Source organism: Microcaecilia unicolor, chromosome 2 (genome assembly GCF_901765095.1).
Source record: "Microcaecilia unicolor chromosome 2, aMicUni1.1, whole genome shotgun sequence".
Taxonomy (NCBI): domain Eukaryota; kingdom Metazoa; phylum Chordata; class Amphibia; order Gymnophiona; family Siphonopidae; genus Microcaecilia; species Microcaecilia unicolor.
The window spans coordinates 434387734-434408867 of NC_044032.1; the positions used below are offsets into that span (position 1 = coordinate 434387734).

Genomic DNA, 21134 nt, shown 5'->3' on the forward strand with positions numbered 1-21134 from the left:
AGCGAAAAAGGTGCCGGTACTCAAATGCCAGGCCATCCTTGAAGGGTGGGGTCATCACTGAGGGATTCACCCCACAATAGCCAGGCCCCCTGGAACCAGTCACAGAATCTATGACAAGGCAGAATTGGTGTGTAGAGCCTGAGCTCTTTCATTAAAACTTGGGGACCATGGGTCAATTTTAGCAGACTTTGAAAAAGGTGCCGGTACTCCGTACCCCCCTCAAAAAAAGCCCTGGGCCTGGTAATTGAAATCTCAGGGAAGTTAGAGTATGTTCTGATGTCATCAAACATTTTTAAAGCTGGTTTGCCATTGGTTAATGGTTTTGTTTATCAGACAACTCCATTTGCTTTTATGAACAGAAATTCCTATAACAAGTGTCATAGCATATCTACATTTCTTACTGAAGAAAGGTGGTTGCTGTGTTTAATCCATGTGAATACATGAAAATAAAAGGTTAACAAATGAAAATATATATGATGTTTGTCTTTTTATTGGACTGGCATCTTATTTTTTGTTAACCTTTTTATTTTTGTGTACTAAAGCGAGAAACTAGGCATGATAAGACCATTCACAAATCTTTTTTTTTTTTTTAGTGTGCTCTTGCAGTATTTCATGGAAAAAGGCTTTTGTTCCTCTTGGGCTGCAAGAGTAGCTCATTGGATGGCGATCTGGTTTTGCATAAAATAGTTAGCTACTGCAAATGAGCATGCTGTATGCAAGCATCATGAAACTGTTTTTAGATCACAGCATGAGCTGTGCCCCCATATATGTATTCATATTTTCCCATAATCAGACTTAGGTGTTGGTAAACACTTTATAGAGGCTGCAGCAAAGAAAAGTGAGTGCAGTGTACTTTACAGTTTGATGTGGGAGCAGTGACTTGATACTTGTCAAGAGGGTGAGGGTGAGTGGCAAAGGCTAGATTGGTGCCCGGCATATGTTACTTTTTCTCCTGATCACCTCGGTCACTGACGGTTACCTAAAGGTTCCAACATTCAGCAGTAGCTCAATTTTTTGTTACTATACCTGTTAGGAAGCTAGATTGGTTTAGTTTTAGAGTTGACTCAGGTTAAAAGTGGCCAGGTTTGATCCCTAGTGTATGATACTTTAGAAAAGGCAAAAGAATCTTTTGGAACTCAAGTCAGTTCTTAAATATTTAAAATTCTTTCCTTGAACCTTTGAGTGGCTGTCTGATTAAATGTCTGGATCAGCACCTTTCAGAATCTCATTACAAGTGAACACTGCACTACACTTCTCATCCATTCTCTGTTTTATTTTAAGCCGTGCACAGAAATTGTATCTGGTCCAGGAAATGGTGTTAAACTTGTAGACCGCAGTTGAATCACGGTCTACGAGGAGAAAGCTTACAGCCTGCCTAAGCTAAGTAAAACTTTATAGCGTATACGGCAGAGCAGCCTAGTTGCTTTTTGATACAAAATTTTTTCAAAAACACTAAAAAAAAATAATACAAAATAAGGAGGTTTTTTCAGCGCCTGTGATGATTAATGTGTAGCCTTTATCCCATTTACATCATTGGGAGGGGCTTGTTTTTGAGGCGTTTTCCTCCTAATCAAGAAGTTCTCTGACTTACATATAGATAACTGTGTTCTGTAATTATATGTACAAACTTGTGTTAATAAACATCTAAGTTTTGTAGTAACTTTTAGGAAGATATAAACTGAAAACCTCACCTGTCCCTATTGGCCTTTTTGTTTTGAGTATTTATGTACTTCTGCTAAATTATACTGGGTGGTAGAAATAACCTGTAGTGATAGCTTGTTGAGTTTAGCTCCTCCACCACCTGGAATCTGTTTGGCTATATAAGAAGACTGAAACTTATGCAGCTTATTTTTAGTTTGACCCCCAACTCTCTTTATCTCAAGCATTGATATATACTCTTTTTGTTTTAATCCAAAGCCTTACTATTAGTATAGCCATATTTCAGCTATTCCACTTAAGAACAACAGATCAGGCTGACCAGTTTCATCTGTCTTACATTAAATGTATGGATGAAGTATGTCAAATTTTTTGGTTTAAACAAAAATAGATATTATTAAAATCTATACATAGTACTATAGTGACTAATTCAGTATTGGCTACATCACAATTAAAGAATAGATCAAACTGTTAATAGCTGCAAGATTGTGTGAATCTATTCCATACTGAAATAGATGAAATACAAGGGGTCTGCAATTGCTACTATTGAATAGGCTTGCTATACTGAGGCACTTCTCCCATTCTTATAGCTCTAGTGAAAACAATAAGTCATCCATGCTCTACTGCTGGATAACCTCTGTCCAGCAAGTGATCTTGCAGTACAAGGACTTGCAGTTTGAAGTCGGTACTGCAAAAATTGAGAATAGGGTAAGCTTTTTTTTCAAACAGGTGCATTGCAACTTGTAAACAATGCGCGGTGTCTTTCCTGAATTCATGTTTTATTACCCAAACCTCCAGGAAAATAATCTGTGATGAATGATAGGACATTACAACTTGAATTTCATTTTGTTGAGCATTAAGCCAAACATCAACGTATCATAACCAAAGCTGTACAGTGGAAGAAAAAGGAAAATTCATCAACCACTTCTTTGCAATCGCCATCATAAAAAGATTTGCTGCTATGAGGCCATTGTGGCTCCCATCGCAACCCCAGATATTTTCTGAAATAGTTTGTGGCCAAATTGGGAAAAAATTGTTCTTCATGACCATAGATGCTAATGCCACCAAAAATGGCATTGGAACTTTTTATCTTCTTCCTATATGTTAAGAAAATCTGAAATTACTATCAACGCTTCATCTTATTTATTAGGATTTATTTACTGCCTTTTAGAAGGAATTCACTTAAGCTGGTGTATAGTAGGAATCAATCAAACATGAGCAATAGGCAATTACAGCAGTAAAAATATTCAAATAATAATACAAAGTATGGCATAGTATACTACTTACATGTGAACACAATATCTTATATAATAAAACTCACCCTCAACCTTCTGAGTACACTGACGTCACTTCCGTCATCAAAACGGGTTTGAAGGGTTCGGGGTGGTGAAGCCACCGAAATCGCCGTCTCGAGGCCCCGCCCTTGTGTCAAACGTGATGACGTCGAGGGCGGACCAATGGCTTCACAATGAGGGCGGAGCAATGGCGTACGGTGCGTTCAGGAGCTGTGGAGCAATGGCATCAGAACGAAGAAGGGGGAGGGAGGGAGGGAGAAGGGGGGGGGGTGTTGGGGAGGAAAACCTTGCGCCCGTTTCATTTGCTCCAGAAACGGTCCTCTTTTACTAGTTGTGTAATAATAGACTTCACATAAGTAATGGTTGAGACTTGATAGCAGAAAGTTTTTGTAAAAAAATGAAAACAGCTTTTATTAAAGGTCTTAAAAACAAACAAACAGTTCACATGTATAGATAAAGGTTCAAGCAGAGACCCCCTGCTTGCAACAATCGTATGTCATGGTAGATTTAATAGAGTCTTATGTATCTTTGCTAACAACTGGAACCTTGAGATGTGGTGTGGTCAAAAACAAAACCTCTTGCTTGGTTAGAAAACTCTTTTCGTGATGTAAGCATTCTAATTCTGTCCTGCAATGCCTTAGTGGTGTCTGAATCCAACTCTGTGTAATCTGTGGGTACGTGCAACTGGCATAACAACTTGATGGTTAAGTAAAATGAGAGCACCACCTTTCTCAGCTTTCTGAATGAATGTTTCATTATTAAGACACAAACCCCACCCCCAATATTCAAAAGCATTTAACTGGCCAGGATAGGCACCGGGCTAACTGGCCAGGATAGGCACCGGGCTGGCTAAATGCCTCATAACTGCATAGCTGGCGATATTCAGCAGGGTTTGGCCAGCAATCTCCCGCTGAATATTCAGATAGCTGGTACTATTGCGTGATATTACTGACTATCCACCAATTTTCAGCTCCACTTTAATGGCTATATTTGAGCGCGTGAATGCATGAGATATTTAGCTGGCCAAAAATAAACTGGATGCTGGTCACTGGAAACAGTTTAGCATTGAATATCTGGGATTAGCACTGACTGCACATGTTAGCCAGGCTAACTCCCACACTCTGAATATCGGACACATAGTCTTCACTACCATGAACTCTTCTTTAGAGTTATTGGGATCACAAAAAATGTCTATCTTTTTGTTTTGAAAATGGCCATTTCTTGGATGTTTTGTGCTTAGTGCATCTATCTTTTTGGACCATTTTCTAAAAAAAAAAAAAAAAAAGTCCAAGTGAAAGGCACAAACTGAAGCTGTTGTGATGTAGGAGGAGCCAGCGTTCTTAGTAGACTGGCCACGCAGACATCTCAGCAGCACAGAGGGGCACCTGAGCAGGCACTACAGTGGACTTCACATAAAAGGTCAGGTATACAGCTCACCCTCCCCCCCCTTATATTGTATGATGAGCCCTCCAAACCCCACCAAAAACTTACTGTACCTCAACTGTATACCACTACAATAGCCCTTATGACTGCAGGTCTCACCTCTATTTTTTGGATTTATTAACTGCCTTTATGAAGAGATTCACCCAAGATACAGTAGGGTTTTTTTTTCTTCCCCCACAGTGCCCTGCACCAACCAGTAGGCTACTCCCAGGACCTGCTTGCTACTCCAAGGACAGGCCATAACATCTGAAGCTATCATTGAGGCTGCTACTGTTTCCATTCACATCTTTTGGGGGGGGGGGGGGGGGTCATGATCACTGGGGGAGTAAGAGGGTGCCATTCCTTTATTCCTCCAGTGGTCATTTAGGGCACTTTTTTGTGGCTTAGTCATTATTTTTATTTTTGTTACATTTGTATCCCGCGTTTTCCCACTCATGGCAGGCTCAATGCAGCGGCTTACAATGGAGGGTTAAGTGACTTGCCCAGAGTCACAAGGAGCTGCCTGTGCCTGAAGTGGGAATCAAACTCACTTCCTCAGTTCCCCAGGACCAGAGTCCACCACCCTAACCACTAGGCCACTCCTCCAGGTCTAGACCAAAATGTCCAATTTTAGCCCTGGCCTTTTTTTTTTTGGGTTTCGTTAGGGTGGAAAAATGTCCAAGTGTTAGAAACACCCAAATCCTGCCCTTAACATGTCCTCTTGTACTTTGGATGCACTGCAGATGAACAGCATAAACATCTAACAAATGTGTTTCAAAAATAGCAATTTTGACATTTTCACAAGAAAAATGGCCATCTGCCAATTTATGCCACTTTTTGGATGTTTTTTTTTTTCATTTGAATATGAGCTCCGTAGTAGCCTATGGAACTTTTTAGTTTAAGGGGTCCTTTACCAAGCTGTGGTAAAAGGACCCCTGCGGTGGCATTGGCGCACGGGTTTGCTGCATGCCCTTTTATTGCAGTGGGTAAAAGGCTTTAAAAAGAAAAGGACATGTGCATAGCCATTTCTCGGGGGTGCCCTTACTGCCATCTATTCAGGAGGCGGTAAGGGCTCTCATACTAACAAGACAATGAGCCCCGGCGCTAAAAAGCTAATTTTTTTCATCACCAGAAATGGCGTGCAGTGGGGGGCAGGCACTACTGCCGGGCTCCTGTGCTAGCCCAGTGGTAGTGCTGCATCGCTGCATGATAGTCTGTGTGCGAGTTCAAGTTATGAAAGGAGGTGTACAAATTTGGCCATAGGCATTATTTATTGATTATGTACCCACCTCTGAGGCAAACCCGCAGCCCCCAAATGCAAGGGGGCTGTTACAATTTTCTGGTGAAACTCCTAGGTTGCTCCTTTGGCCAGGCTAGGTAGACATGGCTGGTACACTTGATCCCTTCAAGAATACATTTGAAGGTTAAGTAACAATAGATCTCAGCTAATCCCATGTAATCTGCTATTACTAAATGAAAGTCTGCAATCTTCTGCCAGCACAGAGTGCCAGAGTGCCTGGGAACACAAGATGTGACTTTTTGCTGAAATAAAAGACGCTATGTATTTATTTACTTTTTTATATGTCATAATTAGCCTTGCTGGTAAACTTTACAGTTTCTGTCCTTCACAATGCATTTGCATTTACCATGGAAGAAGTGATGGCACAGGGACCAGGTATGTGATTTTCAGTTTATGTAGCATAGGCCACCAACATTTCAGAATGATTTGGGGGGTGTCAAACAATAGAAATTTCTCCTCCTTGGACACAGTGAAGGAACATGTGCAATAGTGGGAGTGCTCAGCACCCACTGCACCCACAGAGCTGGCTCTATTTGTATGTACAACAGGCAGTGCTTTTTTAGAGGGGGAACTTGGGGGGGGGGGGGGGGTAGTGAGTACCTGCACATTTTGCAATTGTCTGTTAAAATTGACCCATGGACAAAACGTTTTGAAAGAGCTCAGGCTCTACATACCAATTCTGCCTTCTCATAGATGTGTTAGGCGGTGAGAGTCTGATATGTACAGACGGGGAGAGGGATCTTGGGGTGATAGTATCTGAGGATCTGAAGGCGACGAAACAGTGTGCCAAGGCGGTGGCCATAGCTAGAAGGTTGCTAGGCTGTATACAGAGAGAGGTGTGACCAGCAGAAGTTTTAAACCAGCAGAGGTTTTAATGCCCCTGTATAAGTCATTGGTGAGGACCCACCTGGAGTATTGTGTTCAGTTTTGGAGGCCGTATCTTGCTAAGGATGTAAAAAGAATTGAAGCGGTGCAAAGAAAAGCTACAAGAGTGGTATGGGATTTGACTTACAAGATGTATGAGGAGAGACTTGCTGACCTGAACACGTATACCCTGTAGGAAAGGAGAAATGGGTGATATGATACAGACGTTCAAATATTTGAAAGGTATTAATCCGCAAATGAACCTTTTCCTAGATGGGAAGGTGGTAGAACTAGAGGACATGAAATGAGATTGAAGGGGGGCAGACTCAAGAAAAATGTCAGGAAGTATTTTTTCATGGAGAGAGTGGTGGATACTTGGAATGCCCTCCTGTGAGAGGTGGTGGAGATGAAAACGGTAACGTAATTCAAAAATGCGTGGGATAAACATAAAGGAATCCTGTTCAGAAGGAATGGATCCTCAGAAGCTTAGCGGAGATTGGGTGGCAGAGCCAGTGGTGGGAGGTGGGGCTAGTGGTTGGGAGGCGGGGCTAGTGGTTGGGAGGCGGGGCTAGTGCTGGGCAGACTTCTACGGTCTGTGCCCTGAAAATGGCAGATACAAATCAAAGTCAGGTATACACAAAACGTAGCACATATGAGTTTATCTTGTTGGGCAGACTGGATGGACTGTGCAGGTCTTTCTCTGCCGTCATCTACTATGTTACTATCCTGCTTATTTTTGAAGGAGAAGGGCGGCCATCTTCCGACACAAATCAGGAGATGGCCGGCCTTCTCCTAAGGCCGGCCAAATCGATATAATCGAAAGCCGATTTTGGCCAGCTTCAACTGCTTTCCGTTGCAGGGCCAGCCAAAGTTCAAGGGAGTGTGTCGGCAGTGTACCAAAGGCGGGACAGGGCATGGTTAAGAGATGGCCGTCCTCGGCTGATAATGGAAAAAAGAGGGCTGGCTCTGACGAGCATTTGGCTGACTTTACTTGGTCCTTTTTTGTTCACGACCAAGCCTTGAAAAGGTGCCCAAACTGACCAGATGACCACCGGAGGGAATGTGGGATCACCTCCCCTTACTCCCCCAGTGGTCACCAACCCACTCCCACCCAAAAAAAAGAAATTAAAAACATTTTTTTGCCAGCCTCTATGCCAGCCTCAAATGTCATACCCAGCTCCATCACAGCACTATGCGGATCCCTAGAGCAGTTTTTAGTGGGTACTTCAGTGCACTTCAGGCAGGCGGACCCAGGCCCACCCCCCCCTTCCTGGTAGTGATGTACAGTTGTGGGTAGTGGGTTTTGGGGCTCAGCACACAAGGTAAGGGAGCTATGCACCTGGGATCAATTTGTGAAGTCCACTGCAGTGCTCCCTAAGGTGCCCGGTTGGTGTCCTGGCATGTGAGGGGGACCAGTGCACTACAAATACTGGCTCCTTCCATGACCAAATGGCTTGGATTTGGCCAGGTTTGAGATGGCCGCCATTAGTTTCCATTATCGGCGAAAACCAATGGCGGCCATCTCTAATGCCAGCGATCTCTAAGGGCGGCCCAAATGTTGAGATTTGTCCGGCCCCGACCGTAGTATCAAAACGAAATATGGCTGGCCATCTTGTTTCGATAATACAGTCGGGTACGCCGCTTAACGGGGCTGTGATTAGAGATGGCCGCCCTTATAGATGGGCGCCCCTGTTCGATTATGCCCCTCTATGGTACTATGTATTCTGTGACTGGTTGCACGGGCCTGGCTATTGTGGGGTGTGGGTCCCTCAGTGATCACTCCACCCCTGAAGGGTGGCCTTTGAGTACAGGCACCTTTTTTGCTAGAAAAAAACGAACTGACAATAGGTGACTGTTACCTTTATTATGTAAGAATGACAATGTATTCACTTTGTGCACTGCTTTTCAAAGACTATTCCTGCAGGCAGAGCACAGGAGAGTATTTGTATGGATTTTCCCTGCCAGGTAACCTTGGAGAGCAGTAAAGTTCTCTAGATTTAGGTAAAAAACTTTGCACAGGGGACATCAGCCCATTTCACTTTATCCATCTGGTAAAGAGACCAACAAAGATGGGCAGGGCCTGTCTTTCTGGGGGAACGGCCTGGATCAAAGTTCCACCACTTTTCACACTCCAGAGCTAGAGAAACAAGGGTGTTGTGCTGAAGGCAGTCTGCAGAGGAGGGGATGAATCTGAAGCTGAACGAGAACAGTCATTCTGCTCCCCAATCCAGCCTCTTCTTCTCCTGTTCCCCCTGTCCCAACTGCAAAGGTCTTGTTCACATGGGAGGAGCATGGTTGAGTCAGGGGCGTTCTGGAAAATTGCATGCAGTATTATAGAATACCAGAGATACGCTCTCAACTTGCATGCCAGGATTTACACCTGGTTTCAGTTTGTGTAAGTCCTCACGCCCAAAGTTGGGTGTGGAATTCGGCGGCCAATAGTATTCTATAAAGAACGCTCATCCTGGAGCACCCTTTATAGAATAGCGCTGGGCTCCATTTACTGACTCCGACCCAAAGCACCAGTCACAGATAGGAGTAAGCATGTTTACATAATGTGGTTTTATGATTTTATAAAATATTCCCAAGGACAGCATAGTCACCAACATTTCAAAATGATTGGGGGTGGGTGGGTGTGGGGGGTTACCAAACTATAAAAATTACCCCCTCCCTAGACAGTTGCTCAATATTAGGGGTGCTCAGCACCCACAGAGCTAGCTCCTATGACCCACGCAATAGAGATTCAGTCCAGACAAAACAACAAAAGCTGTATTTATTTCTGCTTTTGCCATGCACGACAGGTCTGTCCTGTGTAATGATGTAGATATGTATGAAATCCCTGTGAATATACCTGTTGACACTTGGAAGCTCCGAGTAGAAAAAACTGTAATCCGAAGGATCCCCACAGAGGCGTTTTACTATCTGACGGAGCTGAAGTACCTGTGGGTGACCTACAACTCCATTAGCAACATCGATTCCCGCAGTTTTTATAACTTAAAAGTGCTTCATGAGTTGCGTTTGGCTGGAAATTTGCTCTCAGTTTTCCCATGGGAGTCTCTGGCTGAAATGCCTAGTTTACGAACCCTTGACCTGCACAACAACAAACTGACAAGTATCGCTCCAGAGGCTGCCTTGTTCCTGAGAAACATCAGCTACCTGGACATCTCCAGCAACAAGCTGACCACATTACCATCAGAAGTCATGGATATTTGGATCCCTATTTCAGAGACTACAATACCCAAAAGCACAGATTCAATCACACAAAGAGTCATATTAGGTAAGTTCTTGCAGAGCTTTTATTTATCTATTAATATTTATTAATTGCCTTTATGAAGAGATTTATTCAGGGCAGTGGGCAGTGTTTTTGAAAATACTAGGTCAAAGTACTGAAGTAAAAATAAAGATAAATGCATAGTGTTATATTTAAGTAAAGGTAAAAAGTACAATGAAAAACACATTTAGGGGCATGTTTACTAAGGTGTGTTAGCGTTTCTAATGCACCTTTAAATTTAAGGTGCATTAAACGCTAACGCACCTATACATTTCTATGGGCGCATTAGTGTTTAATGCGCGTAAACCATTTACTTGTGTTAAAAACTCTAACGCGCCCATAGTGCACCTTAGTAAACATAGGTGTTAAAATTTACTCAAGTAAAATTAAACAGTAAGCTGTGCTACTGTTTTTAGAATGCGCTAAAATTAGCAATCACTAAACACTAGTTACCCATATGTTCCTATGGGCAACTCAGCGTTTGGCGCATCCTAATGATTAATATGTGCTAAAAAAACACTAACACACCCTTAGCGCTGCTTAGTAAACAGGGCTCTAAGTGTCTAATAGAATACTTTTTGAGTAAAAAGTATTGCGACTATTAATATGTATGTTTCTGTATGTGTTATTAAGGGATCTGTTTACTAAGGTGCGCTAGCGTTTTTAGCGCATGCTAAAAATGAACATGTTCTAACGCTAGAGACACACATGTAATGGGGGCAGAACAATGGGCCACCAACTTCGTTCTTTGGCATTCTGTCCTCCTGGTTTGGGTCATTAGGTAAATGGGGTAAGTAAGGGCAAATTGCTGATCCTTGTAACACTCCCTCTTGTTATTTATTTATTTATTTTTCTTATTGGATATTGTTCTTTATGGTGTTGTGTGACTAGCTTAAGCGCACTCGAGCCTAAGCCAACTGTATCCTTACAGTTTTCAAAGGAAATACTTCCACTTTATCACTGGGACTCAGAGGAGTCGTGCCTGAGACTTTCCAAGATTGATGTTGAGGCCTGAATGTATGTGGCCACCTCAGTGGCAAAAAGAGGGGACTGTAGAATGGGAAATTGACCTTCCTGCAAATCTAGGGCCAGCAGGAGGGGAACTGGACTTTACATGATCTCAACATGTGTCCTATCAGTGTAAAGAGCAGAATTATTGGAGGCAGGATGTGCAGTGCCTGCCCAAGGAAATATACTTAATTAAGAATGGTACTAGCTGAAAGATTGTGTAAACGAAATCACTCAGGCTGAAAGAGACCCAATTGTTGCTTCAAAGAGATAAAGTGTATAAAAATGGCAGCATCGCCTTGCCTGGCAGAGCATTTTAGAGAAACCTCCTGAAGTGCTGTCCCACAGCTGTGTGTGTATATGTTCTGTAAGGTAAATTGCAGGCTGAAACCCTGTCTCTTTTATGCTGCTTGCGTATAACTAACTAAGTAAAATAAAGAACTCACTTTGTTAAGAACATTTGAACCTGGGTTTCTTCAAATCTATATCCAAAATTTCAGTGCTAGTTAGAAGAGAGCTAAATGCATATTCAAAGATGTGCAGCACAGACAGAATAGTAACAAGTGGGGATAGGGGATGGGATTTGATATACCGTCTTCCTGTGGTTACAGTCAAAGTGGTTTATGTATTATATACAGGTACTTATTTTGTACCTGGAGCAATGGAAGGTTAAGTGACTTGCCCTGAAAGCATACAGAGCATGGCTCATGGAATTCTTTCCAACACCTCTGTGTATCTGTGTCTTTGTCTATGTGTGTTTCTGACTGGAGGGAAGAGAGCAGAAGTGTTTCACAAACATTATATTTGAGTTGGAATGAATAATAAAATCAAACCAATTTGATAATATATCTAACCATTAGATGTCACTATCAACATATTTCAAATGATAATTTTTACAGTTTAACCACATTATGCCACTGTCTCAAGACAACAGGTATTGCCCTCTTTCTCCATCACTAGTAGACAATGCACATAACTACCAGAAGCAAACTATGTGGTTCAATTTCTACATGTCACTGCAACCATTAAGAAAGCTATCCATGGTGAGTGTGCATGAACTTGATTTGCATGCACTGCCTCCATTGTGTGCAAGTCTCTTTCATGCATGTTCATTGTGGGTATCCTGGGGGCCTGGCTGGCAGGGGGTGCTCCGGGACCAGACTTGGGAGACACTGCCTTACGCTGTCTATTAAAATGGTCTGTTATATATTGTGTTGATATTGTAAGTAGTATACCATGCCATGCTTTGTATTGTTCGAATATTTTTACTGCTGTAATTGTCTATGTTTGATTTATTCTTACTCTACACCGCCTTGAGTGAATTCTTTTAAACAGGCGGGAAATAAATCCTAATAAATAAAATAAATATACAATACATTCATTAGGCTTCACAATACAATTTACAGTAGAGAATGAAATACATACCTGAACCACTGAGACATCCCAGCAGAGATGGAGTGTGGCAGCTGGTTGGAGAAACAGAAAGTGATAAGGAAACCATGTGGAGCATGTCTTGTGGGATAATTTCCGACTCCTCTGCATGTATGTTTGTATGTTGTCTGTGTATATGTGTCCATATCCTATGTATATGTATGTCTCTGTATGTGTATTTGCATGTGTATGGCTGTAGGTGTGTGTATTTGTGTATCTATATATATGTCTATGAATTTTTGTTTGTCATGTGTGTTTATTTACATCTATGTGTGTATGTTGTGATTGGGAGAGTAAAAGTGGCTTAAGTATGGGTTTCCCCCACGTGCTAAGGCCATTTTCACAGCAACAGTAAAATGGCTAATTTTTCATTGCTTGAATTAGTGGCTATGTGCTAATGTTGTCTTTAATGCAAGGCCATTAAGTGCGATTAAAAAAATTATCATGTGAGCACTTATCAACAACTATTTTGTACGAGTAAAGGTTCACATGGTAAACTTGTGCTAACCAGTTAGTGCATAGTAATGTAGCTGTGCTAACTGTATGTGGTAAGCATGTGCTGATTTGGCAGTTGCTGTAAGATTCCTGAGCGCATCCCGCAGTATGCTATTTTAAACTAAAATGGCCCCTTTGTGTTGCCATCTATACATATAAGTGGAGTCCTTTCTAAAATTGCTGCTTCTATGTACTGTATATTCTGATTTACATGTATAAATCCATTTTTAATTAGTTTAAATGATAACTAGTGCTTCTAAAATTAACTCCTAACTGTACAGGGCACTAATTGGGTATATTTTTCCGTTTCAGGACTGCAAGATAATCCGTGGTTCTGCGATTGTCGCATTTCAAAGCTGATTGAGCTTGCCAAGAAAGCGAATCCATTAGTTGTGCTCCTGGACACTCTGGTAACCTGTAATGGTCCAGAGATCTTGGCAGGTATCTTCTTCCAAAGAGCTGAGCTGGAACAATGTTTAAAACCATCAGTGATGACTTCTGCAACCAGAATTACATCACCCTTCGGAAGCAATGTTCTACTGCGTTGTGATGCTACTGGATACCCAACTCCACAACTACTCTGGACCAAGGGAGACAGTACAGCTGTGAACTACACAGGTAACCCACAATTTTTACCCTATAGTTATAGAGATGGAAAGTGTAATAGGTGTTAGTATTACATACACATTGCTTCATATACTGAAAGCCCCTTTATCTGTTGAACAAATAAACATTTATATTTAGCGTAATAACTCAAACCATCACAAAATGTGCAGGTAATATTTTACAACAAATTCAGTACAGTGCAGGCATTCCAGCTCATTTTCGAAAGAAAAGGGCTCTCATATTCCGACCCAAATTGGGAGATGGCCGCCCTTCTCCCATGGGCGCCCAAATCAGTATAATCGAAAGCCGATTTTCGGCGCCCCCAACTGTAGTCCGTTGCGGAGTTGAACAAAGTTCCCGGGGGCATGTCGGAAGGGTAGCGAAGGCGGGACAGGGGTGTGATGGGGCGTGCTTAAGAGATGGGCGCCCTCGGCCAATAATCGAAAAAAGAAGGGCGGCCATAGCGAAAATTTGGTCCGCTTTTTGTGGACCCTTTTTTTCACGACCAAGTCCCAAAAAAGTGCCCAAACTGCCCAGATGACCACCGGAGGGAATCAGGGATGACCTCCTCTGACTCCCCCAGTGGTCACCAACCCCCTCCCACCAAAAAAAAAAAACAACTTTAAAAACGTTTTTGACAGCCTGTATGCCAGCCTCAAATGTCATACCCAGCTCCATCACAGCAGTATGCAGGTCCCTGGAGCAGTTGACGATGAGAAAACAACAAGGCAAACAGCATTGAATATCTGGGTTTATTTTGGCCACTAAAAGTTAACTGGCTATGCTGACATTTACTGCTAACAGGTTAACTTTTTAGCGGTCAAAGATAGGCCACATAAATAGTAGGCCTATTTTGACTGCTCAACGTAGCTGGTTTGGCACTGAATATCCGCACCTAATTGGCTATGTCACGCGATATCCACTGAATATCCACAGTTACCGATAGGTGTCGATTAAATAGTTCTTAAAAAATTCTTTATTTATACTTTCCAAATTTTAACATTACAAGAGAATCTTGTTTCAGGAAAACAGACAGGAAATAAACTTAGGATTATATCATCCATAGCAAACATTGTAACAATCTTAAATTTAAATGTCTTCCCTTCCGAAGGGACACCACCTTGTAAGTGGTGGAGGGGCTTCCGTGTTTCAATGACTTAGAGGGCTATACTGAAGGGTTACCCATATCAGACAGGCCTCTGAGGAGAAACCAGACAAAGAGTGTCCCAAACTGGAGGATCCAAGATGGCGTCAAGGGAGGACATACGTTAGTTGAGTTCCAGTTTTACACCAGAATATCTGAAGAAGTAGGCGCGCTCCCCAGAGAATGGGGAAGAAAAAAGGCAAAGCCGTGGTGTTGTCCTCCTCGAACACGGCTGGGGTTCCCACCACTTCTCAGTCTACTTTGGAGAGATTCGGGGTCATAACGTTGGGGATATCGGTTCCTACTTCGGGGAACAGCAAAGCTTTATCGCCGAATCTCAGTGGAGAGGGAGTGACTTTGAGTCCCCCTGTTGGCATGACCTCTCCAAGACCCGGAAACAGTAACGCTTTGCTATGGAGGTCGACAGTGGAAATGCCCGAAGTGGGTTAGGATTCTCACACGATCCAAGAAGGTCCTGGCGCAGCATTGACTCCGGATAATAAACCAACTGGGGGATTGGAGAGTGAGCTCTTCCCCCCAAAGATATCCAGAGTGGTTTCTGTGGAGAAATTGGACTTGGTGAAGCCAAAAAATGTCATAATGGACGCACTATGGGAAGTGCTGCAGAGTGTGAATAATTCTCTTCTTCAGATGTCAAAAATTTTTCAGGAATAAATATGTGATTATATCAATACTTATCTAACAAAGTGGAAGTCCAAGATATAAAAATAGAGACTTTGATTACGGAAATGGTTTCTCTATGAAAATCAGTTAATCTGGTAATGAAGGACAGTCATGTTTCTTGTGAAAAAGTGGAACTTTTGGAGAACCAATTAAGGAAAAATAACTTGAGAATGATAAATCTTCCTAAAATACCCTATATATAGAGTTATATTACTAGTGACTTTTGCCTTTGATTTAGATAGGAACAATGTTTTGAAATTGTATTTCCGATACATGGCTGATAGTTTTTTGGGTTCAAAGATAAATATATTTCCTGATATATCAAGGGAATCGCAGACTAGGAGGTGTGAACTCTTGGCTTTTAAGCCAAGAATCATTGCCCTAGGTGGGACCTTCCTAGAGCGATTCCCTTGTAAGTATTTTATTTCCTTATTACTTATTTGTTGAACCCAAGAAATTACAAGAGTTTGTGGAGTTAAAAGAACAGATGAAGAACCCTCTGCAGCAACTTTCTTTAGTTACCACTGTTCCGGCTGCAATTACCGATTAACCTTCCTCCCTCAGAAAATATGAATTTGTAAGATTAACCACTTGGTGTTTTTCTTATTTTCTTTGAGATTGTTTTCCTGATCTTGGATCCCCCAATTGTGGACAATTATATATATTGTTGAGAGAAAATGTTTTTTCTTTTTCCTTATATTAATTTCTGTTTTTCCTTACATTTACGTGATAAATGTGAATGTAATTAAGTAAAATGATAAATAATTTTTTTTTTTAAATTAAAATGTCTTCTTTAAATCACAAATGAACAAGATAAAGGGGGGCATGTTTTGAAATAAAGGGGAAATTTAACAAATAAGATTTATATCAAGAATAGATTTAACACACATTTTCTCACCTAGTTTAACTTCTTCTTAATCAGTTGGTGGCAACCGCAGACAACTAATGCTTCCTAGAATCAAGAAACACTCTTAACTGTTTTGGCTGAAAGAATATATATTTTAAACCTTCATATTTCGGGACACGTTTACTAAGATAGTTCAAAAAGAACGAAGCTCCCATATCTTGGGTTTCCTTTCTCGTACTCAAAAACAATTTTCTAATTTCCTGTGTCTGCTTTGTAACATCTTGATATATGCGTACTGTTTTACCATAAAATAAATCATTCATTTTCCGAAAGTATAATCTTTTTACCGCATCTACATCCTGTTGGAAAACAAATTGAACAAATAAAGTCATTCTTTCTGATTGTTCTGATATAGAGACTTCCAACAATCAAAAATATTTGATTGAAGTATTGAAATATTCCTCAGAAGCTTTACCTCTGGTAAACAAAATTTACTACATACAAAATAAAACTCTCTCGGAAGGACTGTCTTCAAATGGTAAATCAATAGGAAATGATGGAAAAACAACCTTAAATGTATCTGAACAGTTCAGATACATTTAAGGTTGTTTTTCCATCATTTCCTATTGATTTACCATTTGAAGACAGTCCTTCCGAGAGAGTTTTATTTTGTATGTAGTAAATTTTGTTTACCAGAGGTAAAGCTTCTGAGGAATATTTCAATACTTCAATCAAATATTTTTTAAAGGCATCTAATGGTGATATTCCTATTTCTCTCAGAAAGTTTAAAATACGCAGATTTAGTCTCAGATTATAGTTTTCAATTTGCTCAATCCTTCTTTTAATAATAGTTTTATCTTTTATCATTTCTGAGGATAAATCTTGTAATTTTCTCACATCTTGATTAAGCTTTGTTGTTTGAGTTGTAAACTCCGTTTTAATAGTAGCCAAAGAGTCAGAAAAAGTGTTCATTGTACTCACTAATGTGGAGATTTCTTTCGTGGATTTTTCTACGGTTACTGCCAACTGTTGGAGAACAATCAATACGTTCTCCAATGACACCGTTCCCAGAGCAGCTCTCAATTGCTTCCATTCAGTGCTCAGGCCAGCAGGCCTTTGCTTTCCTTCAGGATCCACTTTTCCAGCACCTTCGATCGAGGTCCCCTCATCAAACACTTCAGTTTCGGGAGATCCTCTCTAGATCTGGCGGCCATCTGGAGGGAGCGGTGGATGAAGCGCTGGAGGCGAAAGTGTGACATCTATGCCCAAGTCCTCAAGGATGTCCCCTTCCTGGAGGACAGCCGGGCTCATCTCGGCGTTCTGGGTAGAAATCCGCGAGGTGAACCTTTCTATCGACACCTGATGTGGAGAAGAGGTCCGGGTTGTCGAAGCTTCTCCCCGGACCGTTCCCTTTCTTTTGGTATGCGGCATCAGTAAGAAAATATTCCTTTACAGAGCGTCGATTCAAGAAAGGCTCAAGCCTCGTTCAACTGCATGCCATCTTGACACGCCCCCCTAAATAGTTTTAAATATCGGGGTGGGGGGGAGTCTTCATTTGCCACATTCAACTCCTAGGTCTACACAAGTCGCCTGACATGGCCTTGTTTCATCAAACAGCCGCCTCAGGGGTGGATGAATACCAGCTGATGTGAAATCTTAAGCCTGACCACACTGATAAAAACAATGTCTCCAACCTGGGTTAGCTTGTGGTGATTGGCCACTGTTGGAAACAGGATACTGGGCTTGATGGACCTTTGGTCTGTCCCAGTATGGCAACGCTTATGTACTTATGAGTCGGGGCAGAGCCAGAAGTTAGAGCATTGTCGATATTCAGGGCTGGTGAGGCATACCCAACTGGACAAGTTGGACTGCAGAAAAAGTAGTCCTAAGTTTGCCTAGTTAGGTATGCGGGTCTGGCACTGAGTATTGACTATACCTGCAGCCTACGGCTGTCAGTGGCTTATAAACCACTGACCACTGTAGACTGAATATTACCCACTATAATTCCAGCCCCAAAGGAATAGAGTAAGAAACGAAAGAAATGAGGAATACAGCAAAAGAATTCATAAACGAGAAGGAATGTGAAGGCAGAGAGGAAACATAAGAGAAGACCAAGAATCAGAAGAGACGGATAATAGAAGACAAACTATAGACACAAAAGTAAAGATTTCTATGCTAGCAGGGCTGAGTCAAGGGTGGGGAATAGCTGCTATTTTGCCCTTCTCCTCCAGCCCTACGGTCACCAGTTATTTTAATAAAGGGATATGGGGGAGCAGAGAGAGTTGTGGCAGCATATGATGTCATGGTCTGAAAAAGCTTTGTATTGAAGACATATAATCAAGTCTCAAACTGAAAGAGGAATGAAGAAGACATTTCCCTTTTTCACAAAAATAAAACAATCACCCCCCCCCCCCCACCCAGTGTGGTTGGTATGGATGGGCAATGGGTGAGAAGGGGGAAAGAGGAGAGGAAAGGTGAGGTTGAGATGGGTTAGGGAGGAAGAGAGAATTTAGGGAAATTCAATGCTTCCATAGCTATTCTTTTAGCCACGGGTCCTTCCACTGTGTAGACCTGCTATGCCAGTTGTGTCTATGACCCTGCCATACTTTGTTTTCCTTTTTACAGAAAAGGTAATGTGTGCTGAGTTGAACACCCTCGATTATTTTGAAATGTTGGCTCCTATAGGTATAGGTGATTCCGTTTTATTAAACTAACTATTTGTATTTCCAACTAATTTTTGGGAAATATACATGTACTTCCTTTATCAGGTTAGGAGGTTAGGTCAAATTGTTTTAAACTTGCTTAATGAAGAAAGTGTAGTTTTCAGAAATAGCCCCTCATGTATTGTTGAGCCAGTAGAAAGGGGATCACCTGCAATGTATCTGCTGACCTTTATTTCAGTGTGTTAAATGGATCAATAGAGCAACCTCATTGCTTTTTTCATAACTGTAATTTAAACTTTATAGATTGGCTGTATTATATACTTTTCTTTTTCTCTCAGTTATTCAAGATACTCCAGGAGATGGTGTCAGATGGTCTATCTTAAGTTTGACTGGGATTTCCTACAAGGATTCTGGCGATTATAGATGCAAGGCCAAAAATTTAGCAGGGCTGTCAGAAGCCTCTATAACCCTCAGTGTGGTTGGTACTGTTACCACTACAGTATCACCACAGAGGTCTGGGAAAAGGTTTAGAACACAGCCGATGATGGCAATGGAAGAGTCTGAAACACTACCAACCACATCACACCCAGTGCCACCATCAGCAACAGCAATTACAACTGGAGTTCCATCTGAAACACTAACTGCTGTGTGTAATACAGAAACAAAGCCACCAAAGGTGACTTTAGAGGGAAATCAGAAAGCCAAAACACAAACATTAGCTGCAAACAAAAAAACACACTCAGCAGACATGAGCACAAAGGAAGTGGATGCCTCCTTAAGTTCCACAGGATGGAGTGGACAGACCACTAACATTAGAAATTTAAAAGTTGTTAGCGAAACAGAGGAAAGAGTCACAGTGACTTGGAAGGTCTTGAATGCCACCAGGAATTCTACCCTGGCGGTGCTGTATTCCAAGTATGGGGAGAAAGACATGCTACTTCTCAGCATAGGTCCCAGCAAAAGCCGAATCACAATTGATGGCCTGCAACCTGGTACAAAGTACATAGCATGTGTCTGCCCCAAAGGAACTCCACCCAAGAAAGACCAATGTATTGTATTCTCCACAGACGGTGTAAGCATGGAAAGCAGCTTCCAAGTTTCTATTCTGGTTGTAGTTGGTATTGCAGCATGTGTGATCCTTATACCTTTGGTTTTTATCTTACTGTACAAGGTAGTAAAGTTGCAATGCAAGCCACATTCTCCCAGGGAAGATGAACTGTTAAAAGAGACTTATATTAAGTTTGAAACTCTCTCCCTTCGACGATGCTCTGTTGGTACAGGAGGAGAGCTCTGGACATGGAGAGAAGCCACTGAATCTGAAAGACTTTTGCTTTGCTCAGTGTCAAGCACAGACTCTCAGCTCACCTGCAGAACTGAGGGCTCACAGCCTGAGTACTTCTGCTAGTACCTTTCTGTTGGCTCTGAATGAAGTAATGTATGATTGTGGATAGTTACATCCCCAACTACTCTGGCACATAGAGTGACTGCAAATTAAAAACATCAGACCATCTAATTAAAAAAAATAAATCATGCCCATTTGTTGTGGGTAAAAATGTATCCAAGCACTATACCATGGGACTTTTATTCTAAAGGATAGGAAGGTCATAAATTAGGCATTTGCTTAGCAACACAGATGTTTATGCAGAAATACATACTATTATTTATTTACATTTAGTTTATTAATTTTCCAAAATTGCATTAAGTGAATGCTGAACCTGTGCAAGTATTTCTTTTCTCTCTTGCCCATCCTATATAATAAAACGCACCTCCAACATTCTGAAGCTGACTGCATGGCTGAGGCATTCCTGCTCTCTGTACCCATCTCCTGAATTGACATCACGTACTTCCGGGTTCGTCACAAGCAGAAGTGACCAACCACATGAGGTATCTCGGCTTCAGAATGTTGGAGGTGCATTCTATTAAGTAAGATTGGTCAGTTCCTTGAAGCACAGCCAGAGCTCAGCCTGACACCAGAGAGTGTGGGGGGGGGGGGGGGGGGGGGAGATATCTCTGTCACACTCTCTCTCTCTCTCTCTCTCTCACAGTCAATGTCTTTCTCTCTCTCACTCTCACACACTCTATGTCTCACACTGTATCACATTCACTCTCTATGTGTCACATGGTCACTCACACACTCGGTCTCATACACTCAGTCTCACAGAGAGTCTATGTCTCACACACACTCTCTCTCTCGCACACACTGTATCTGTGTGAAACACTCTCTCTCTCTCACACTGTGTCTCACATACGCACTTGCACACACTCTTATTCTCACACACACACTCTCTCTCTCACAGACACACTCACACCCAGACTCACTCTCTCTCTCTCTCTCTCACACACACACACACACACACACACACACACACACACACACACTCACACATTCACTCTCTCTCTCTCACACACACTCTCTCAAACATACACACTCCGAGGAAAACCTTGCTA

At 41.8% G+C, this 21134-nt stretch overlaps 1 protein-coding gene across 1 annotated transcript; it reads left to right on the top strand.

The window, feature by feature from the left end:
• Positions 1-9345: 9345 nt before the first annotated feature.
• LRIT3 (leucine rich repeat, Ig-like and transmembrane domains 3) lies at positions 9346-20135 on the top strand. Its single transcript, XM_030192521.1, has 3 exons — positions 9346-9814; positions 13055-13360; positions 19025-20135. Exons 1-3 carry the CDS (start codon positions 9364-9366, stop codon positions 20089-20091), a joined length of 1824 nt encoding a protein of 607 aa, XP_030048381.1. The 5' UTR covers positions 9346-9363; the 3' UTR covers positions 20092-20135.
• The last annotated feature ends 999 nt before the right edge of the window (positions 20136-21134 follow it).